At 42.3% G+C, this 24,890-nt stretch overlaps 1 protein-coding gene across 1 annotated transcript in view; it reads left to right on the top strand.

Annotated features, from left to right (window-relative positions):
• Window positions 1-832: 832 nt before the first annotated feature.
• Window positions 833-24,890, top strand: part of KLHL14 (kelch like family member 14) — a 113,779-nt gene continuing 89,721 nt past the window's right edge. Inside the window, exons 1-2 of the mRNA XM_063923666.1 lie at window positions 833-1,507; window positions 3,800-4,708. Coding sequence (XP_063779736.1) covers window positions 3,819-4,708 — 890 coding nt within the window. The 5' untranslated portion in view covers window positions 833-1,507; window positions 3,800-3,818. The remainder of the gene's footprint in view (window positions 1,508-3,799; window positions 4,709-24,890) is intronic.

Below are 24,890 nucleotides of genomic sequence, written 5' to 3'. Positions count from 1 at the left end.
AATAAAACAAAAATAAAACAAAAGTAATAATGTTAAAAGATGTGTAGATTTTATGTTCATGCTAAATCTGGGGAAAGATATTTACATTGCACAAACATTCCGCAGGGTTTTGTGCATCTATATGAATCTTGAGCCAGAGGGGTCATATAGATTATTCCACATTCATCAGTGGTAATGTGCTTCATACATGGGGCAACTGAGCAATCTGACAGTGACAGGTAGCTAGCCATGACAGTGCTTAGAAATGAAAAGTAAAGTTGATAGAAGGTGATTAGGAAGTGCAGAATTGCAGTAATAATAAATCAGTCTCACAGCTGCTGCACCAACAAGTGTCATGCATGTGATCATTGGGAACACTGACAGCCTTTTATGCATGAAACCACACTGACAAAAAGACACAAGTGGCAACATATCAGATGTGTCTAGCAGACTTCCAGCAGGAGAAGATGTAGAGGGGGAGGCAGGACCACTCCTCACAGCACCACACCAACACACACAGAAAGTTTGCCCATTGCATGGGGAAGGTGGGGTGGCTCTTCCACATGATACATCTGCAGGCATGAGAGGGATGTGTGGTGGCAATTTCTCTTTGTGCGGGCGGAGAGGAAAGGGATAAGAGTTTATTTTTTGTCATCTTCCCGAGACAGCTACTCATTCATCCAGATCACAGCTAAAAAAAAATTTAAAAAAATAAAAAATAAAAAAAACCTGGTGGCAGAAATGAGCAGTTTCGGCTGAGCAGCAGCAGAGTCGCCAGCCTGTGAAGGCAGAGAGAAATTGACTAATTAGCAATGCGCACTAAAACTTGACGGTTCTTTATAGAGAGAGAGATGAGAGAGGGATGAGGAAAGGGAGGAGGAGAAGAGGAGGGGGGAGCACTTGCTTTCCCCCCTTTCTTTCTTCCAAAGATGTTGGAAATCGCAGTCATTTACGCTCGGCAATTTTTACAATAGCCTTGAGCCATAATTTTGCGAGGCTCCTCAGCATCCATCCCCCTTGCATGGTCTCTCACCACTGGCCATGCACGACCGTCTCTCTCCCCAACCGTGGATTTCCTATTACTCTCGTTACGACTCACTGAGCCCCAGGCCCAAGGATAATGATGTGTTGTTTCTTGGTAGCATAATTTGTCACACGTACATTTTTTTCCCCCTTCTTCTTCTTCTCTTGCAGAAAGCTCTGCTCACTCTCCCTCTCTCCTTCCTGCTCTCTCCTTCCTCCTCTCTGCCTCTGACATTAGCCCCTCATGCTTCTATACACACACATACACACATATAGATATATATTATTACTATTGTAATTCACCATGATGAAATGATGTGCGGGAGAACAAACAGTGCAGCAGAGTGACTGGCTGGAGTTTGGGAAGAAGAAGAAGAAAAAGAAGAAGAAGCTTTCCCCTCTCTGGATCACGCTGCAGACTTCTATAAAGGGAAGGAGTGGAATAATCCCATTTGGGGTGGGAGGCTGAAGTGAACCCTATACTTTGGCATCTGGTTGACAGCAGGTAAGGTCCTGTCTGTGCATGGTGTGTGCCACTGCCAGTGGTAGCGCTGCTCTCTGGGTGTACAGACACCGTGCAGGCTGGAGAGGTAGAGGCTGGAATTGTTTACAGTAAACTCTAAATTACAGAAAGAAGGGGAGGGGAGGGGGAAAGTGACCGGCTGCAGGGGAGAGTCAGTGTCTATCTGCTGAAAGTAACCTGGGATACTAACAGCACCGTTAACCCCTAGGCTACCAGGCTGGCATGTGCTATGGGAAGGTGTTGATACAGCAGAGGTGCAAAGGATGGCAGCGACAGGGTCTCTCATACCCAGCACACAGGTGAGCTGCTCCAGTATATGGGCTCTACTTACCTGGCAGCCCCTTCCCTCCACTAGGACATTCTTACATCCTCTGCACTTTTTTTGGTGTGTAACAAGTAGAGACTGGAGGGGGGGGGTGATACACTGAGCACTGTCCCTATGCAGTGCCGTTCTACCACAGCTGACAGCCGCTTCAATGGCTTGTAAAGACCCCATAGCCCAGGAGCAGACCGGTGGCGCCCGTAATCCCGACATTATACAGAAATATCGGGGTTACTTTATGTTTCTACCTGTAACTACTGCGCTTAGACTGGGGATTTATACAAAGTATCTCGTAGATTTATTCTCAGAGGTGCAGCATGCTGAATTCCCACCTATACCTGCTCACAATGAGACATGGTCAGTTTGGGAGCATCTGGCAGAGGATCTGTGGCTGGGTGTAAGAGCATAGTTGGGGCTCCTAGTCAGTAGTCACTGGCCACTTTGGCTGGCGATGAGTTGGAGGGTCAGGCAGCGGAGGGGTGTCACAGGGCGCTGCCTGGCAGATGGGGGTTCCCGCTACAGTATGATGGTGTCAGGTGTGTCTCTGGGCTGCTCAGCATCGTTACCAGGAGGATGGGAGGGACCTCCTCAGTGCCCACTCCTGAACTTATCACAGGGTGGACAGCGGTGGCACCTGAGACGTGGATGTCAATAGATAGATATGTTCTAGAGGCTCCCTGTAGTTGGAAAACAAAAGGGCAAGTCATAAGAGCACCGACTTCTTTTATATTTATATAGATATATATAAATACACACACACACACACACACACACACACACACACACACACACACACACACACACACACACGTGATTATACCTACAACATGTATACTTCAAATGGATGTTTAGATACAGTGTTTGTTTTTGGCAGTTGAGCATGTCCTGATATTTTCCATTCTGTACATTGTCCAAATCATAACTTTTAGCAACTTTGACAGTTAATCTCATTATAAAACCAATTTTAGGACCTAGACAGTTATGCTACTAATCATAGTAATGGGTAGAACCTCCGCAATACCTGCAAACATTCATTTGCATGTTTCCTTTTGCAAGGATGGAATACTGTAGTGTTGTTGTTGTTGTTGTTGTTGTTGTTGTTGTTGTTGTTGTTGTTGTTGTTATAATTATTATTATTATTTTTTACATTATTTTATTATTGTTATTATTACAATTTTTTTTTTAAAATAAAGCAAGGTTTAAATTCAAACCAAATAAATGGTCATGGTATTTCATATTTGATATAAATATTTTAAATGGGATATCTATTATCAGCACAGGTAAGCACAGTTTGTTTATCCCAGAAGCCAGGTTCTCTTTGAGCAGGTGAACTTTCTCAAACTGTAGGAGGTTGTTTATGTCCCCATAGCCATTGTTTTGTACTATATATATATATATATATATATATATATGTGTGTGTACAATATAGGTGTGGGACTTCCTATCAACTGTTATACAGGATGTTTTTAAAAATAGGTAAGCAAAGCAATTGATTGCTGATCATCAGTGGAGCATGACCACACAGTGCTTCTTCTTTAATAGATTTATACGGGATGTAGTTATGTGACCCGCGGTCTCTATACTCTTTCTTCTATATGTCCACACCTTTGTGTTAACTGAGTCTTGATTTCCTCTTGGCTGCTGCACACAAAGTCATTATAAGATGCAGGCATCATTCTCCCCATATGGCATGTCACTGAGATAATATTAGAGTTATGGAAACAGTAAAATGGAACTTGATATGTTTCCCAGTTGTAGAATTTGGTGGATTTATGTTATTTGATAAACACTTATTACTGAAGTATAACCATGTCATTATTCATGTCCTTTGTTTAAAGTGCTTCAGATTTGTAAGCAAACTAGCAGAATCCAAAATTCTTATAGTTTAAAATCATAATTTGTTCTTCTCAATTAAAAATACTAAATGTGTTTTTTGTTATTCTTTCTATTAGGTTGCACGTGAGGCCCGCCATGTCCAGATCGGGGGACAGGACTTCCACCTTTGACCCGAGCCATAGCGACAATCTCTTGAATGGCCTGAACCTCCTTTGGCGGAAGCAGCTCTTTTGCGACGTAACCTTGACTGCCCAAGGACAGCAGTTCCACTGCCATAAAGCTGTACTTGCATCCTGCTCCCAGTACTTTAGATCGCTCTTCTCCAGTCACCCTGGCCAAGATGGTCTGTCGTCTGTCCAAAATGACCAGCAGCAGCAGTCAGAAGAGCCTGGGACGCCTTCCTCTTCTCCAGATGATAAACTGCTGGTTAGCCCTAGGGCTATCAATAACCTGGTTTTGCAAGGGTGCTCCTCAATAGGTCTACGTTTGGTCCTGGAGTACCTTTACACGGCCAACGTAACCTTGTCTTTAGATACAGTTGAGGAGGTATTATCAGTCAGCAAGATATTGCACATTCCTCAGGTGACAAAGCTTTGTATTCAGTTTCTCAATGATCAGATCTCAGTGCAGAACTACAAGCAGGTGTGTAAAATTGCAGCTCTGCATGGCCTAGAGGAGACCAAGAAGCTGGCCAATAAGTATTTGGTGGAGGATGTGTTGCTGCTCAACTTTGAAGAGATGCGTTCCATGCTGGACTCTTTACCACCCCCTGTGGAGTCTGAGCTTGCCCTCTTTCAGATGTCTGTACTTTGGCTGGAGCATGACAGGGAAACTCGCATGCAGTATGCCCCAGATTTGATGAAGAGGCTACGCTTTGCTCTCATTCCTGCTCCAGAGTTGGTAGAGAGGGTGCAGTCAGTGGACTTTATGAGGTCTGACCCTGTTTGCCAAAAGTTACTGCTGGATGCTATGAACTATCACCTGATGCCTTTCAGACAACACTGCAGGCAGAGCATGGCCAGCAGGTGAGGCCTTTCTTATTGCATGCCCATACCAGCTATTTCAATGTATCCTTTTCATTCTGCCATAATCCCTTTCATAAGGGGATGTCATTTTCACCCTTTTCTGATTCATTTACAGATAACCCACACATTTCTTTAGTGATCATTAATATCATCATAACAAATCATGCATTGCTGTAATTATGTAGTCATGTGGCAGGTATTGTATTCTTCTTCTTCTTCTATTATTATTATTATTATTATTATTGTTGTTATTATTATTATTATAAACCACAATTATAATATAATATTACCTGAGCAATAGAAAGTGTTAGTACTGTAAATAGAATGACTAAAAAATGTATTCTTGTACAAAGTTTATACCGAATCAAGTGTTTATATTTTTGCTGAAATTCAATTTATTCTTAAACTCCATACTGGTTTTTCACCCTCTTACAAAACCTCTGATATGTCGCAAAGTACTATATTCTGACACACTGATCAGGAAGCACTGACAATACAGAAGGTTTCATGAGTTGTATATGATAATCAGGTAAGATAGTCCAATGTATTTCAGCTATCTGTTGACCCTAATCACCAACAGTAAATAGTAACTAGATTCATCTTGTGTTAAAACTTCAGTGTACTGTCCAGTACTGTTTATTCATTTTTATTTCTCTGAATTTTGAAATTCAAAAAATAAAGCATAATCCAGTATTTTTTCTATTGCCAATATTTAAGATTAAAGTGAATGCAACAAAACCAGCCTGTGGGATAGTTATCCAGTCCTCTAAAAATGTGTATTCTAGTAAATTTTAGTATCTTTAGTACACTTGTAATAGTTCAGTGAATGACACTGATTATTTGCATTTATATACATAAGACTACCTTTTTGTAATATTTTACTTTTTAGTTTACGCCATAATATGTAATGTATTAGACATACGGAACTCAGAGTTTATATGAACAGATAAGCTACTGTACAAAATGTATTAATCGTGACCCTTCAACCTAAAAAGCATTGGGTCCCCAGCAGTAAAATGGTTAATACAGTTTACATCACTGACCTGTTTATATAACGAAATAACAGTATAACTTTTAAGATCATTGACTAGCATATTTCTAACTGCACCATTTATCACTGCTGATAACTAGCACCCTTGCAATTAATGCTTTCTATTTCTTTCTATGTATTCAGTTATTTGCCAGTTAATTGAAATATGCAGACTTGCTTTTTAAAAATAACGTTTTATAATGTTTCACGTGTAATAATATATTTGCCTAAACAATTATAAGTTACATATTTTTAAAATCTCCCATAATTATGAAAAAAGAAAAAGAAAAAAGAAAGCAGCTACTAAACTGTAGTTTTGGAAGTCATTTAAAGGCTCAAAGGAGATGTTGCCCCTATTTTTAAGAATCCAGACACGCAGGAAAAATGTCAAGACTGAGGAGACTTGTATGGAGTTTGATAGCTCATCATCCTGGTCTTGGTTAGACACATAAATGTAAACACAAGATTTAATTTGGTGGCACAATAGAATAGAATAAGCCACAGATAGTGGAGACACAAGATGTTTCTTATTTCTACTAGAAATTGAAAAAAAAAAAAATTGGGCATCCAGTAATACCTACTCAGCCACAAGAGGTAGAAGCAGAAGCACATATTTAAAATCAAACTGATTTATAAGAGAATCCACTAATCTTTTTATCTACACTAATGTGTGCTCAGTCCCAATGGGATAGGGCACATATCTGAAGACGCTGTTGATTTATGAGGGGATCTGCTAATCTTATTAGCTGTGTGCTCAACCTCAAGTTGTGGTGCCCATATTTTCTAATTGTTATTATCCTTTATTGTTAAGACGCAACAGAGTTTCTGCAATTACATAAGGGAATATACAAAGTAACAGTGAAACTTGACATATCAAAGGTACAGTAACTGTAAAATTACATATCGTTGTAACAACATAGGTGGTCATTCCGAGTTGTTCGCTCGCTAGCTACTTTTAGCATCAATGCAAACGCAAAGCCGCCGCCCTCTGGGAGTGTATCTTAGCATAGCAGAATTGCTAACGAAAGATTAGCAATTCTGCTATTAAGTATTTCCTTGCAGTTTCTGAGTAGCTCCAGACCTACTCCTAGATTGCGATCACCTCAGTCCGTTTAGTTCTTGGTTTGACGTCACAAACACGCCCAGCGTCCGGCCAGCCACTCCCCCGTTTTTTCAGCCACTCCTGCGTTTTCTGCTGGCAAGCCTGCGTTTTTTAGCACACTACCGGAAAACGCTCCGTTACCACCCAGAAACACCCACTTCCTGTCAATCATTCTCCGATTAACAGAGCGACTGAAAAGCTTTGTTCACCTGTGAGTAAAATAGCATAGTTTTGTGTGAAATTGCTTAGCGCGTGCGCCCTGCGGTGCATACGCATGCGCAGAACTGCCAGATTTTACCCTATTAGCAATTCTGCTAAAAATAGCAGCGAGCGAACAACTCAGAATGACCCCCATAGAGCAGTAAACAGACAAACTAGATAGGATGCGTGCAAGAGGCGAGAATTGGGTATCTCACTGTGGTTGGGATGTCCCATTACTTTAAATGCGATAAAACCTCTGAAAATGGCAGTTTTCTGAGGTTTATTGTAAAAAGTATAGATAATTCTATAGGGTTGCAGTGTCCCCATATCATCAAGCTAGGGAAAGCTTAACTTTTCTTCTTCTGAAGAGCTGTCCCAGGGGGTAAGTATTCATGCATACCAGTAATACAAAAATGCCTATAACTAATTTCAATTTCTGATATATCCTGATATGTACCTTGACAGACATGTAGGGGTGAGTTTCAATTAAGGGATAGCAATTCAGCACTCTGAGACTGTACCCAAAAAAGAGTGAGCAAACTGTTGGCGAAAGGAAATAAAGGACAAGGCGCAATGGAACCAAGGATAGTGCAAGGGACAAGCATAAAGGACTTATGAGAACTTGTATGCTGAGAAGAGGGGTAACAATTGGTGTGTGAACTGGGGAAAAGAAAAGAGAAGGACAGGAGATGAAAAATTGTAGATTTTATGAGGATGGATGGTAGGCTTTGCTGAAAAGTTGTATTTTTAGTGAGCGTTTGAAGCTAGTGAGACTGAGAGCAAGTCTGAGAATAAAGGGTACCAAGAACGGACCCCTGGAGAACACCGATAGGTAGAGGCAAGGGATGGTGGTGTTAATAGTAAAGAAAAAAGGAATGGTCAGTGAGGTAGGAGGTGAACCATAAAAGATATTTGGTAATTTGTACTCAATCACAAATTATTGAGTCACACATTTGAAGGGGAAGGTATTGGGATCCTGGGGCAGTGGCATCCCGACATGCAGAATCCCGACGCCTCCTAGGTAAGCAATTTAACCCCCCCCCCTCTACCCCTCTTAACCCTCAATACACGCAGCCTAACCCTAGCCAAAAGCCCCCCCACGGCCTAACCCTCCCCGCTTAGTGCCTAACTTTAACAGTACCCTTTTCAGTGATTAACCCTCACTCTCCCTTCCAGCAACCTAACCCCAACCCCCAGGGGCATTTCGAGAGACGAGGAGGCCTGTGTGCAGGGTACGTCTGGGCCCCCTCCTATCTAGCTGGCACCACTGTATTTCTGGGCACTAGGGACCCTGGCGCTGACCCAAAGTCTACAGCCCATGCGCAGATCTCTGGGAAAATGGCGCCGTGGACATTTTCCCAGTGATTTTCCTGCTGCGTATACGTAAAACACTGGGAAAATGGTGCTGCGGGACTTCGAAGGGTAAGTATTAAAAATAATGGGTACAGGGTGTGTGGTGTGGGCCCCCCTGGACCCGGAAGCCCGTGTGCACCGCAGACACTGCACCCAGTGCCAACCCCCCTCCATTCAGCCTAACCCTGACCCTGCCTGTAGGGTCTAAACATACTTTAAAACAAACAAATACAGTGCGCTGCACAGTGCACACATACAGTACCCGGAAGCTGTAGAGGACACAGTGGGGAAAACATATGGAGTTGCTATGCACGAGCAGCTCCCTCTCACTGACTGACGCTGTGTAGGGAGACTGCTGGTAAGAGCTCCCTGCAGCGCATCAGGGGGATGGGGGGGGGGAGGGTTCTGTGCAACCAGATACCCCCCCTCCGTGCGCTACTGGTATATTGTGCTAATAGACTACTGGGGGTATATTTACTAAAGTGCAGGTTTTTAGAAGTGGAGATGTTGCTTATAGCAACCAATCAGATTCTAGCTATTATCTTTTAGGAGGTGCTAGACAAATGATATATAGAATCTGATTGGTTGCTGTGGGCATTTAGACTATAAATCCCACTAAAGTAGTGCAGAATAGCATTCCATAGACCAGCACTGCTGAAATACAACTAAAGGACGTTCAGTATCACTGGAACTTCACACCTAGGTGAAAAACAGCCTCAAACTAAATTCACAATGATTGTGCTTATCTCAGTGCTAGACATGCATTCTACATCATCACAGCTGATAAAGCAGCATATAAGGTATACAAATAACACCAATGCCTGATTATGAGCTTGCTAAGAGAAGTTGGTATATTCAGTAAACATTCTAACACAGACAAACGGTGTTGCCCAAGGCGGCCAATCAGATTTTAGCTATCATTTCTCTAATGTATTACAGAAACTGATAGACTGAATCTGAAACTGTAGTAAATCTACCCCAAGACTTCTTGAAAGTGGTTAAAAGTTGACTGCAGGAGGTTCAAATCAATCTGAGAGTGGTCATCAGCCTAAAGGACACCATAAATAATCTGGCAACTTGGTCCAAGGGGCAAAATGAATAAAACTTTTAGTTCCTACATGTGTCACTAAACTGCACATTAATCATGTGTACTGCCGATTGCGTAGAAAATAGCACACACAAAATGACAGTAAAGCAGGGTACACATTAGACGATGTGAACCCAGCATGACATCGGCACTGATGGGACTTAGCGGAGTGGCCGGCATTGGCAAGTGCCGACGAGCAACAAGGGATGGGGGGTGTCTGCGGGACCGTTCTGCATTCGAAAGCATTGCCTTCACTAGCGATATTGCTAGATTGAGCTGCATGCAGGTCTGACGGGGAATGTTGCTGACATAGTGTGCATACACACTGGACGATTTTAACAGAGTGTCATTCCATTTTGTTGGAATCGCTCACATCATTAACAAAAATCGTCTAATGTGTACTCAGCTTAAAAGTTGATAACGTCAGAGAAAATAGAAATGAAAGAGAGAGAGAGAGAGAGAGAGAGAGAGATGTTAATGAATAAAGGAAGGAAAGGTTTAAGTCCATCAGTTTATGGAAATGTCAGGAAAAGAAGGAAAGCCAGTGAGTTAAGTCCTGTAAATATGATGTTTATCCACCAAGGGTTTTTCATTAGTGGCACAGGCACAACCCTTTAGAAGAATCTCATGGGTATGTTTACTAAATTGCAGATTTACAGAAGTGCAGATGTTGCCCATAGCAACCAATCAGATTCTAGCTATTATCTTGTAGAAGTGCTAGATAAATAAGTAGAATTTGGTTGGTTGCTATGGGCAACATCTCCACTTCTGTAAACCACCACTTTAGTTAATGTACAGCTCAATGTTACAAACAGGCAAAATGTATAGTTAAGAAAACCTCATATACTGTAACATCAACTAGGAGTCTTGTGCTTGCATAGATTCATTTCATAGCATTAAATACAAATTGAAATATTACATCAGATTTTAAGATGCAGACGTGGACAAATGTGTTGGTACCTTTACAAAAAAAAAAGAAGAACCCATGTTTTTCACTGAAATAACTTGAAAGAGACAAAAGGAATTGGCATCCATCATTGTTTATTCCATATATAATAAAAATCAGACTTTACATTAGGATTTTGATTCAACAGATTATATTAAATAATGAAACAAATAATAATGACATGGAAATATATGATGGAATCCTTAACCAAAATGTTTTTGCACAATGTTTAGAGGCACTCACTGCAGTCATGTATTTTCTGTTGCTCTGAATGGGACATCTGCACCTGTCAACAGGTAATTTGTCCCACTTTTCCTGAGCAAACTGCTGCATCTGTCTGAGGTGTGATGGGTTCCTTCTCCAGACTGTATGTTTCACCTCTTTCCATAGATGTCCAACAGGATTCAGATCAGGGCTCATAGAAAGCCACTTCAGAACAGTCTAATGTTCTGTTCGTATCCATTCTTTGGTGCTGTTAGCTGTGTGTTTTGGGTTAATATCCCGTTGGAGATCCAATGACCCAGGGCCATAACTAGGTGTGTGCGGAGTGTGCACCGCACATAGCACTGCAGGGTAGGCGGCACTTGTCAATTATCTGTTTTAATCACTTTTACTTGCAGTTTCCTCCCTTTTTGAAGTCCAGCATCTCCTGACCGCCCGTCTCTTACCCCACTCTTTCTGTTGCTAATACCTATACAACATTCAAGGACTTGACTTGATAGCTCTTTGTTATTCAGTCACACTGTCCTTTATTACATTTCAGGTTGCTGATGTGCCTGGGATTCTAACCCGTTGTCTATGGCATTGCAGTTGGACACTATATTCATTGAGCTATCTGTTCTTGCTTAGAAAGCTAGAGAATTCCAAGCTGGAGAAACCTTACCTTGTACTTTGTAAAGGGGTGATCAGCGTTGCGGCTGGGCAGGTCTATGTAGTGTATGGCTGTAAGGGATTGGATGTGTGGCTGTACACTGCATGGATCTGCTCGATTATGGTGCTGGTAATATTTTTACAGGGTACAGGTAGCTTCATATAGTTAGAAATCTCATAGGTTTAATGTGGGATCTAGGGGCTCAGTGGTTGGGGTGCTTGGCTGGAAAGCACCAGGTTCTGGGTTTGAGTACTGAGTGTGGCAGTATATTGAAATGTGTTATTTAATGAGGGGTAATGTGGCTGAATGTCAGCGAACTCTCGGGTTGAGTGCATGAATGTAGTATAAAGAGGATTTGTGTCCAAATCCATTTTATTGCAGTGTTCTATAAATGTGTGTGTATAATTAATATATATATATATATATATATATATATATATATATATTTATACACACACACTGATTACAGGCAAACAGATCACAGGTGAGGATGGTTACCTTTAGTAGCCATTCAAACCCGTTTGTGGCAACTTGTGTGCATGTCATCAGGCCAAAATTGCCAGGGTATGTAAACTTTTGATCAGGGTCATTTGCGTAGTTTCTGTTGTCATTATGATTTAAAAAGAGTAAACACAGTTGTTTGACAAAAAATGGCTTCACCCAACCACTAATCATGAGTGAAAGAAAAGTTTGTGAGTTATCATTCATAATCTCTGACAAATGGCCAGAAAATCACAAATTCTGCTAGGGTATGTAAACTTATAAGCACAACTGTATATATATATATATATATATATATATATAGTGGGAAGGGGCATCGTAGCATGGACTTTCTCTGGGATCAGTTTCAGCATGTCCCTTCCCCGCGAGACATGCGCCTTTTGTCTCTATTGGAAAAATGGGGGGGTGCCTTTTCTCTTTCTGACACAGGGCACCAAAAAGTCTAGTTACAGCTCTGCAACGACCTGTGACTAAGAAAGCTTAATTTGACACTGGGAAGTATGTTTCACTCCAGAATGCCTTCATAGTCTTGAGATTTCATTGAGTCCTGCACAGATTCAAGGCATCCCATGCCAGACACAGCAAAACAGCCCCAAAAACATAACCAAGCTTTCTTTATCTTTCACAGTAGGTATGGTGTTCTTTTGGTTTAAAGCTTAATTTTTTTCATCTGTGAACATAAAGCTAAGATGACTCCCAGAAGCATTGTGTCAATATGCAGTTTAGAAAATTCCAGTCTTTTTCATGTTTTTTTTTTGGATTGGAGTCCTCCTGAATCTTCTTCCATGGAGCCACTATCGTTCAAAAATCCTCAGATGGTGTGATCAGACACTGATGTACTTTGACCTTGGAGTTCATCTTGTATCTCTTTGGAAGTTTTTCTTGGCTTTTTTGTTGTTATTTTTTTTTCACCATCCATCTGTGGTGGATTTTCCTTTAGTGGACATGTCCAGAGAGTCTACAGTCCCATGGATTTTAAACATCTTAATAATATTTGCAGTTGTAGTCACAGGAACATAAAGTTGCTTGGACATGGTCTTATAGCCTTTCCCTTTGACGTGCTTGTCTGTAATTTCCTTTCAGATCTCCTCAGACAACTCTCTCTTTTGCTTTCTGTGGTCCATGTTCAGCGTGGTGTACATGATGATATCAAACAGCAGAGTGAATACTTTTCCCTTTTTAAATAGTTTGAATGATTAAAAAAAATTGAAGACATTAATTGGAAATATCATTATAATCCAATTGTTTATTATATTTTCTTAGGAGTAACAACACATCTGTCCAGGCCATTTTAGAATATCTTTGGAGAATTAGAAATAATTTAGATGTTTTCACCATTTCATACATGAGACAATAGCTTTTAATTTAATCACTTCTTAGGAGGATTGAAGCGTTGTTTCATTGAACTGTAAGGGTACCAACAAATTTGTCCAGTGCTTAGAATGTTTTGTGTATATCCTTTCATGAGTCTACATTTTTTTACCTTGGGCTTCAATTATGGAATTAGATCACAATCTGCATGAACAATATGATGAAAAATAAAGTATGTATAAGTAGAAATTCATAATTTCTCCCAGTAGAACATATAGGTGAAAAGGTCTTTGGGTAGCTGTAGGGTGGTGATCAGTTTAACCATATTAGTCACAGACACAGACCTGCAAAATTGGGGTAATTGAAAATTGTCTTCGATTTGATGACTGATTCTTCTAGATTTTGGCATGCTGATTTCAAATATGTCACCAAATTTCTAAATCACGCAAGGTTTTTTCACAAAGTGAATGTGAAAATATGGGAAATAGCAGAATACCGCGTATTCTGGTTGAAAGATATTTAGTTGCAAAAAACATTAAAACTAGTTTTATGCTCATTTACAAATCCTTATATTGCCTTTTCCTTTTACCCTCAAATCTCCTTTTGGTACTTTTTCTCTTATAGACAGCTTGTGGCTCTTCTCTGTTCAGCATACAACAGTAGTCCACAATCATAGTGACATTCTACCTAGCCTGGTATCTGTGCTCCATCTCCTTGTTGTCTTGATGAAATCTTTCCACCTGCTCTTCACTTACAGCATTAAGATTTTTCTGGGAATACTATAAATGAGAATTCCAGAATTGCACCTTTAAACTCATCAGCTACCCAAGTCTTTGTATCTCATCACCATGTATTCCACTATACACTTAAAGCTAGGGTCCTTACTGGCCCTAGAAATTTATTTACAACTTCTTTGAAAGCTTCTCCTTATGACGACTCATGGCACCTATTATAATCACTTAATAGCCAACCCCAACCCTCCCCCTATTACCACTCTTTGTGGGAAATGTACTTAGCAGTGATAAGCATGGAGAAATGAGCCAGTGGAGAAGTTGCTAATGGCAACCAATCAGCTGCTCTGTTCAATTTGAAAGTATGCAAATTATAAATGTTACTTCAATGCTGGTTGGTTGCCATGGGCAACGTCTCCACTGGCTCACTTCTCTACACTTTTCACTGCTTAGTACATATCCCCTTTGTCCTTAGAATGCCACTTCTTCAAAACTTGATCAGCATGAACATTTTTCTCAAAGCACTATAATTATTTTTTTGTTTTAAATCATAATACAGTAATTCTGGAAATACTGAAAACAAAAATTTTAATTTACGGAAAAAAAAGTGTATGTGATGGAGGTTTTTAGTATGTTTCTGAAAATAGCACCCAAAAAGCTATAAACATGAGCTATTTGTTTTCAGACAATTTTTCCATCACAGGCCTGTGAAAGGAACAAGTACTGTAGTATCAATAGATATGACCACCATGGACATGTCCAACTGATATGTAGTTGGGTTCTCCTGTTTTAAGTGTACCTCGAGCACAAATACAATTTCAGAATCTTGAAAAGTGCACAACAATAAGGGGCAATGCTGTCTATATTGCCAAAATCCAGTAGATGACTGCCTAGTACTGTCTGAACACTTGTACAGGTGCCTTTGCTATTATTCAACAGATTAAAAAACATTACATCTAACTCCCATTTTTTTCAAGTCAGATATTTCTAAGCACAAAGGAAAAACACAGGGGTGTCTCCAGAGCATACTTGCCTACTCTCCCGGAAGCTGCAGGAGGCTCCCGTTTTTTGAGGTAGCCCCCCGCACCCCTGAAAGAGAAGGCAGGCCTCCCGCATCCTGCTCGCTCCCTAGTGATGAGGGCAGGATGGAGAGATAATCTCCCGTATTCGTGGGTCCATGGGGTGGGGGAGCAGTTAAAATGACGCAAATCACAGCCCTGCCTAGCCCCAAGAAGTCTCCTGCAGCGTCTCCTCTCTGGGCTTCTCCCGGAGAGGAGATGTTTAAATTAGGCAAGTATGCTCCAGAGAGGAGGCCCGTGTGCAGTCTCCTTCGGGGCCCTTGTCTATAGCTGGCAGCACTCTTGACTATGGACACTAGGATCACTAGGGGACCCTAGTGCTGTCCCAGAGTCTATTGCGCATGCTCAGGTCGCGGTGGCTATTTACCCTGTGATTTTTCTACTGTGCATGCGCAAAATACCGGGAAAATGGCCGCCACACCATTTTTCCAGTGATTTCTGTAGTGCTGCTGCTGTGATGCGGGATTCTGGAGGGTATGTATTGAAAAAAAAATGGGTGCAGGGTATGCAGGGTGGGCCCCCTGGACCCCGGAGGCCCGTGTGCATCGCACACACTGTACATATTATAAATATGCAAGTGGAAAACCAGTATATTAAGTTGTATTATTTAATAAAATATATGTGAGAATAATGTAGTACACCACAATCTAGCTACACACTCCTCGCAAATTCATAGTGCAGGCCTAATGGCTGAGTGATCGTATCCTCTATGAGATGTCAGTCCAAGGTATGGGGTGTATGGATGTAGCTACTCCTGTTTCTTTAATTTGTACACAGGCCGTCTCTGGGACATAAAATTGCTGATCCACAAAAGTTTGTAGTACAGGTTTAAGTAAAGATTGTGAAATCCATCTTTAATTTTGCACATGCTGTATTTATTTAGCCAATCTTTACGAAGTTCAGTTGAAATGTTTCATAGATGAATGGATTTTGGTTACTGAGGTAGATTTCCTAAATGGATGCAATGTTAATCTTATTATCTGTGCAGAAGATGCAATGCCTAAGCGCATTTATCAGGAGTATTTAAATGTACCCAGCTTGCTCTTAAGTGCATACCAGCAACGCAGCAATGTGATGGCACAATATATTGTTACATGCATAATGTAATAACACCATGTCATTGGATTCCATTGTATAGATAGACAGTGTCTACATAGACTGTCAATAGGTCGACACCATATGGTCGACAATCGAAAGTTAGGTAGGGTCAAAAGTTAAACAGTCAACAGGTCAACAGGGTCAAACGATAGACAGAGTCAAAAGTTAGACAGTCAAAAGTTAGACACAAAATCACGGGTGCAGTCTAAGCAGACAAACGCAACCAGGAAGTCAGTAGGCAATTAATACCCCTGTTAGACTGCCAGCTTTTAACACGGGCAGGTCCGTCTTAACAGCAGTGTAGGCCCCTGGGCAAAGAAATGCACTGTGGCCCCTACCCATCCTCCAGCAGTAGGGATGGTGGGTGCTATCAGCGGCAGCTTTGATGTCCAGCGGGCGGTAGGGGGTGTTCTATCTTACGCTCAGCATGTAGGACCTGGAGCAGTCATTTCTACTAATTACTCCTTTACTGCACAGATGGGGGATGAGGTGGGAGGGAGAACACTAAACTGTAGAAGGAGGCATTGGGCTGAGTTAAGGGGCCCTGGTCCATGACTTCCAGGCTGGTAGGGGGTGTTTAATACGCAGGGGAGGGGTGGATAGCGGAGTGGGATTAATATTCATAATTTTCCAGTGGGAGGGCAGCCTGCTTGACTGCAGATATCTCCAGTTTCTGGAAATAGATTTATTAGCTTTCAATGGGATAATAAACTAGAGAGTCCCACCTTTCAGGAGGTACTGGGGACTTGGGGATCAGAGTTCAGGACCCAGCGCAATCTACCAATGAAAATATAAAACTACATACCAGGCGTCTGGAGCTGGGGCAGGGTCCAGTTGCTGGAAGGCTGATATCTCTGGTTCTGGACATAGTAGAGACAAGCTGCCAGTGTCCACCGAAAGGGGAGAGTCCGAGCTTTTGGAATGCACCCTAGGCCCTTATACTCCTGGGGCCCTTGGACAAGTGCGCATTGAGCCCATATGAAAAGACGGCCCTGAACACGGGTTATTGCACATGAGCGTGCATAATCTTTGTTGCTGTGCGGTCTGAAAGGGTCCAGTAGGAATAATTTAGGCCGAGCGACCCGGTATTCCAACTCGGGTAGTGAGCAGCATTGAACACGTGTTCAACCCGATTTACTGTGCTGTGTGAACGGGAAGCCGTGTCGATGCAACCCGTTTCCCATTCACTTTGTGTGGAGGGCAGCGCGTGGAAATCATGTGATCTCTAAGCACCACCCCCACTGCGTCATCAACCTGACAACATGCCGGGTTGGGGACAGCGGTATAGAGGGGCCTGAGGCAGGTCGCACGCAAGAAGCACCTGTGTCAGGCTTCCGATACTACTGATACGTAAATGCATCTAATGTCACTTGGAAGATCCGTATAAGGTATTAGATCCACATTACAGCAATACCAGCACATTAATCCCAAGAAGAGAGATGGAAAGAAATTCTGCATATGATGTAGGAAGTGTCTGATAACAAAAGACGCCCCCTGCCAACAATGCAGATCTGAGTGCTACATCTTAATGAGCAGCATCGGATCAGCAATGGGCAGCCATCGGCCATCTGAGTAAGCCTAAGCTTAGAGATTGGGAACTCAACGTGTTGCATTACTGTAGAAGAAACATCCTGGAAAATATAAACTTTTAAATCAATATAATTTGATTGACCGGATTTTGAGAGCTGCTTATGGAATAGTTTATTCTACTGTAAAATACTGTAGTGTATGCAGCACATCATATCTGTAGGTTGTATCCCTGTGTTGGTCTGTCTTTTTAAGACATGTATCAGTTCCCAGAATGCCTTGAAATATAGCAGATACCGTCCCAGACAATCCCTGAACACAGGGTAATGTTTATTCTATGTGGCCTAATGTTGTCCAGTTGAGACTTAAGTTTATAAATTGTATATACTTGTCAAGAATTAAGTGCAGTGAGTAAGTCACTTGCCATCTAGCAGAAAAACCTCTTTTCAGTAACCTGAGCGCAGACAGCTGAGATATGTTAGTTTAGAAAGCAGCAATCTGTTGTGCTTTGGACTCAAAAGCTTTCAGTAATACACATGGGGCAGGGAACACAAAAGATGTCAGACTAAAAGGCCCAGCAGGTAATTTTCCGCCATCAAATTTTATTTTTCCATATCTCCCTCGCATGTGGCTTATTTATTAATATTATGGTCCAGCCTGAAAATTTATATTCCCTATTGCTGCATCACTGCAATTTGTAATTTCTTTTCATGGCGTCTCAATGCGATCACTTCACTTCTCCTCTGGAATCCTGCTGCGCTACTGTGCTACTGTGCATGTGCGGTCTGATGACCATACATCTGCAAGCACCCAGAGCTGGGTAGGGTGTGTCTGAACAGATGCTGTGCTAGCCCGATCCTAAAGGGGGGTACTCACGGAGCGATGGCTGCTTTAAATCTAAACAATCTGACTAGATTGCTTAGATTTTAAGCAGTGATCTCTCCGTGTTTACCCCTCACAGTGATAGCGAAGCGCAGCCCCACGCATCGCTATCACTGCTGCTAGATTGGCCTGCATGCAGGCCAATCTAGCGGGTCGCTCACTTCACCCGCTGGGTGAATTGAGCGCCCCCCGCTCCTCCCGCACACTCAGCACACATCGCGCTGTGCTGAGCGGGGGGAGAGTTGTGTGCTGAGCGGTTCGCTCAGCACACATCTCTCCCCACATCTGCCAGTGAGTACTGGCCTTAACTAGACCGCAAGATCTAGCCAGATCTTGACTGCATGCAGACAAGATCCGAGCCGGTGATAGCGCCGCGCGGGGCCGCGCATCGCTGTCGCTGTGGGGTATACACACGGAGCAATGTGTACTTAATTTCTAAGCAATCTAGTCAGATAGCTTATAAATTAGGCAAAAATTGCTACGTGTCCCCCCCCCCCCCCCCCTCCCCTTCAAACAAGGGACTGAAGCGTATCTCCTATATAATATTTGTGTGTTGAATTATAAATAGGATATATCTTATTCAAATCACGCAGTATACTCAAAAATAATCATTAGCATTTTATAAACATAATTTCACCTTTATTTAAAAAGATGTTTACAACCCTTTACCACATTTAGGCCTTGACTGTGGTCTGTTCAGTATGGATAGCAGGTATGATCAATGGGGAAGTCTAGTGATGAGGTATATGGAAGACAAGCACAAAAACAGAGAACGATTGAAAGTGCTTTAAGCTGCAAGGCACAACTACCATGTTAAAACTATTTGCTTGATCTATAGCATCTATTTCCTTGCTGTACAAAACAAAATCTTCTGTATGTCTATGTACAGATCGAGCGGAAAAACTTAAGAGTATTACTATATGGCTTTTATTTATCAGGTGGTAAGAAAACTCTGCAGGCAGGCAAAATGCGTCAATTTCTCAGTTATCTTGTTGTTCTTACTATTAAATCTAAAAGATGTTTTCAGAGGAAATCCCAGAACTAGTTTATGGTAAATTCCAGCAGTCTGGAGATGTTGTTATGCTTGTCACACAGTCTGGTTACATTGGATTTAATATGTTTCTTCACCCACAGCAAACATCCCAATAGCTTATTCAACAAGAATCAGTAGCTACTGTTATTTGCCAATAGTAATACCTCTATTTCTAAAGCACCAAATGGGTCAGCTATGTGAGAGTAGACTGGCACGAAGTATGTTGGTGGTAATGTGTCATTTGATAATGTACAAGACAGCTAGTGTCAAGGTAGGTTTGTCTACAAAGTGTCATAAATACTGATAGAGCATCTGATGCTGTGAGGCTGAGAGTTCCACCGTACATCTCTAGAGAAGCCCAGTGGAAGTACCTAGAGATGTAACAAGCTCTGTAATATATTGCTTTCAGTTAGAGTGTGCTGTTTCAATACTGTAGCCTACAAAAATAAAATACCACCAATGGCAGCAAGAATGAGCACAAGTTGGTTATCTCAGTAAGTATAACAGTGCTGTAAAAGTAAAAATAACTCATCCATGTCAGAAAATCTATTATATAGCACAACCTCAAAAAAAGTAAACATGAAAGCATAAATTAACTGTAAACAACAGTATTCTGTATATCAATTCCAGACCTCTGTAATGTCAATATACTACATTGTCCTCAGAAATTATAATGATATATATATATATATATATATATATATATATATCATCAGTTTGATATCAGCTAGCATACAGACGACTGTCCTAACAGTGATGCGGGATACCAGGAAACAGTAGGCAAATGATTGTGAATATTTGTAATACAAAAGTAGAATATCCACTTAAGCATATGATGTGTGTCACTGTCAGCTGAGTGTCAGTGAAAAGTGAATCTAGTGTTCAGTTAGTCATATATGCTTTAGCAAACTGTGTTCCTTATATTGTGTGACTTTCCCATGACAAAGTAGTGAGAGTCCCTGAATATCACTAAGGCCTCAAAAATGTTTCGCCATTTTGGAGCGGATTCAGAGTTGAATGCAAGACGCCCATACTTACAACCACATTACATACACTGCCTGGCTGCCGTGGTCTCAGTTAGGAATTACAACTAGCTTACATATAGTCAGAATTCATAGGCTTGCTACGCAGGAGCACATAACTCATGTGTTAAGTGTTTGACTATGGTACATGAGGTTGTGAGTTCAACTCCACTGCTTGGTAAGCTAAGCTGGGGATTTAGTGTAAATAAAAGTCTAGCCCTGCACACAGTTTTACACTTTAAGCCCCGTGTGGATATGTGACTTAGGGGGTCTATGCACTAAACTTTGGACGGAGATAAAGTGGATGGAAATAGTACCAACCAACCAGCTACTAACTGCCATTTTTCAAACACAACCTGTAACAGGGCAGTTAGGAGCTCTTTGGCTGGTACTATGGGGTCTATTTACTAGGCCTTGGATGGAGATAAAGTGCACGGAGATAAAGTACCAGACAAACAGCTCCTAACTGCAATGTCAAGGGCTGTGTTTGGGGTCTATTTACTAAGCCTTGGATGAAGATAAAGTGCATGGAGATAAAGTACCAGCCAGTCAGCTCCTAACTGCCATGTCAAAGGCTGTGTATGAAAAATGACAGGAGCTGGTTGGTCGGGACTATATTTCCATCCACTTTATCTCTCTCCAAGGCTTAATACTTAGACCCCTAAGTTGCATACAGCTCTGAATCACCCATAGATATGTGTGATTGTATCTGGTGCATGCGCGGTGTGAAAAGATGCAATATCTGTGTGCAAAACTGACTTGTATTGAATCAGACCCATTATCTGCAATACATATTTAAGTTACATACTTAAAGGACACTACTCCCCCTCTCTTCAAAGTCTCTGACAACCAGACTAGTGGTCCCTTAAAGCTGAATAAATGAAAATGATTTTACTTTTAAAATATCAGAGATTATTTTAATAACAGTTTATTATAGCATATTTCTTTTGTAGCCATATACTCAGTGGTGGGATTCAGCAGGTTCGCACCAGTTCCGCAGAACTGATACCTAATGTTAGCTATGGTTCTGTGAACCACTTGCTAATGAGCGCTGCCAGGGCTATGTTTGCGCTGGAATGCCGTTCCGAATGGCGTTCCAGAACCAGTGGCGGAGACCCCTGTCATAGCCAGAGCTGTCGCCCGCACACCCGCCCGCCAGCACAGACCGGCGACCGTAACAGGGCCGAGTGTCTCTGTTTGTGTACCACTGCAGAGTTCCTCCGGCCCTGGCCTGCTGACTCCTCCTCTCCCTAGTGTCCTGAGTCCTGAAATGCGCAGTAAGCATGTCAAGACGCTGAGAGAGGGTTGGCCGGGTGCGGAGGAACTCTGCAGGGCTTTACAGAGACGCTCAGCCCTGTTGCGGTCTGTGCTGGCAGACGGGTGTGCGGGCAGCAGCTCAGGCTAAGCAGGGGTGACAGAGGGCTCCGTCACTGGTTTGGAACGCCCGTTCCTATCAGGCGCCATTTTCGAGAGAGGAGCGGTAACTCACCCACCACCACCCACCACCAGCGTGCGGCTGTGTCGAGGAGTCAAGTGCAGGCCCTGTTCTGGGGCAGGCTGACTGGCTGGGGGTATGTATGTAGTCCCTCTTTTTCCTTTCTGGTATTCACACTTTTTCCCCTCTGCTTGTCTCACTTCTCCCACCCTCCTCCCTCTGCTAGTCCCACTTTTCTGCCATGAATTATTAAACTACCTTTCGGTATATATTTTGGTATACTTAAAATGGTCATTAGGACATATAACCTGTTGTTAATTTATTTGAATCACACCACTGCATATACTCATATTCTTCCAATTACATATGATGAATATTAAATGTGATGTCATGGCAGCTGAGAAAAGTTAATTTTGCTGTGACATACGCTCTACAAACAGCTATTTCGGGCGGCAGCAGCGTGTAGGACCTCAAACCAACTGCCAGTTGGTGAGCCAATCAGAGCTTGTGGACCAGCAGCGGAGGCTCCTGATTGGCTGCCGGTCTGCAAGCTCTGATTGGCTCATGAATCGGCGGAAAGATTTGAGATCCTACATGCCGCTGCCGCCGGATATAGCTGCACTCTCCTCCCTGCATGGCCCCTGACAGCTGAGACACGCCGCCGTCGAACTGAGCACAAAGGGACAGGAGAGGCGCACACTGCGCTCTCCTCCCTGACACACAGCAGCAGGCCGAAACAAGTGGCTTTGCGGGCCTTATACGGCCCGCGGGCCAGAGGTTCCCTATATAATTAAATTGAAAAAAATAAAAAGCTGCTATGGATATTTACATACATACAAATGTCATGTTATTACCACGGCAACCAGAGTCATATCCATGTGATATAGTGACATGAGAGGCCTTGGAACAACCCTTTGCTTTTCATGCTTGTTCATTGCAAAATTTATTCCAGTCTTCCGACTCACAGCTTAGGTTACCCTTTCCTCATGAACATGCTTGAGAGCAGAAAACACAAATGTGTTCCAACTGAAAGGCTTTATATTGCAGTAGCAGCCAAGTCTCTATCCCACACAAGAGCAGTTTTGCAAAAGGCAGACTGAGTTGTATTAGTATATACTGGGAAATTTACAGATACGTTACAAAGTCTAAAACTTTTTTTCAAAGGAAACAAAAATTGTGTTATTGTAAATAAATCTGAACTAGTTGTTCTAATATTTCATCTTAAAATGATAACTTTTATACCAGACTTCTTTTACCTCTAAATCTAAAAATTCTCATAAGAGCTGTGAAAGAGAAGTAGTGCCCACAGTTTACAACTAATAAATGTTAAAATACTTTTGTGTGATTAAAAAAGTGCTTAAATAAAAAATAAAATAGAAAAATAAATATATATATATATATATATATATATATATATATATATAAATTATACGTGCGGATTCTTCAAACCGATGAGATCTTCCAGAAATTGAAGCTAGTTACATGTGGGACTTTTCCAGGGGCTCCCCAAGCTGCATAGCCCATAGTCACTGCATCCGCTGCTGCTATGCTGCCATCTTCAAACTGAGCACGGCATTGCCAGGCTCTCAAAAGACCCTGGAAATAGTCCATAGTTACCGACATTCTGGCTGCTCTCTGCGGGAGAGAGCAGCCAGGTCGGCTCAGAGGGCGGGCAGGGGAGGCTGTGACGAAGAGGAGGGGGTGGGCCGGAGGTGGGGTGGGGGCGGAGCAAGGGTGGGGTCACGATGACACCTCCTTTAAGCCACGCCCCCACTCTGTAATGCCACGATCACCGGCATTACACTGCAGGGGGTGTGGCTATGATGACGCGATTCTGCAAGAATCGCGTCATCGACTGCCCGGACCGCCCACTTTACACACTAAGTGGGCGGACGGGCAGGGGGGACCCCGCGAATCGGGAGACTTGCCTGCTCTTCCGTGGGGCCGGGAGGGTCACCCGATTTTCGGGAGCCTCCCGGCCATTCCAGGAGAGTAGGCAAGTATGAAATAGTCTCCTAATCAGATTCACTAATAAGCTCACATCATGAGCATGCACAAAAGGGGCCAATCCACAGTGGAACACATATTTATTTTGCATAGTATACAGTGCATCCGGAAAGTATTCACAGCGCTTCACTTTTTCCACATTTTGTTATGTTACAGCCTTATTCCAAACTGGAATAAATTATTTTTTTTTTAACCTCAAAATTCTACACACAATACCCCATAATGACAATGTGAAAAAGTGTTTTTGAGATTTTTGCAAATTTATTAAAAATAAAACACTAAGAAATCACATGTACATACGTATTCTTACATCCTTTGCTCAATACTTTGTTGATGCACCTTTGGCAACAATTACAGCCTCAAGTCCTTTTGAATTTGATGCCACAAGCTTGGCACACCTACCTTTGGGCAGTTTCGCCCATTCCTCTTTGCAGCACCTCTCAAGCTCCATCAGGTTGGATCGGAAGTGTCGGTGCACAGCCATTTTCAGATCTCTCCAGAGATGTTCAATTGGATTCAAGTCTGGGCTCTGGCTGAGCCACTCAAGGACATTCACAGAGTTGTCCTGAAGCCACTCCTTTGATATCTTGGCTGTGTGTTTAGGGTTGTTGTCCTGCTGAAAGATGAACCATCGCCCCAGTCTGAGGCCAAGAACGCTCTGGAGCAGGTTTTCATCCAGGATGTCTCTGTACATTGCTGCATTCATCTTTCCCTCTATCCTGACTAGTCTCCCAGTTCCTGCCGCTGAAAATCATCCCCAAAGTATGATGCTGCCACCACCATGCTTCACAGTAGGGATGGTATTGGCCTGGTGATGAGCGGTGCCTGGTTTCCTCCAAACATGACACCTGGAATTCACGCCAAAGAGTTCATCTTTGTCTCATCAGAACTGAGAATTTTGTTTCTCACGGTCTGAGAATCCTTCAGGTGCATTTTGGCAAACTCTGGGCAGACTGCCATGTGATT

This window comes from Pseudophryne corroboree, chromosome 5 (assembly GCF_028390025.1).
Source record: "Pseudophryne corroboree isolate aPseCor3 chromosome 5, aPseCor3.hap2, whole genome shotgun sequence".
NCBI lineage: Eukaryota > Metazoa > Chordata > Amphibia > Anura > Myobatrachidae > Pseudophryne > Pseudophryne corroboree.
Note: the sequence above shows the minus strand (reverse complement) of the source record. Positions and strands in the feature narration are given on the sequence as shown.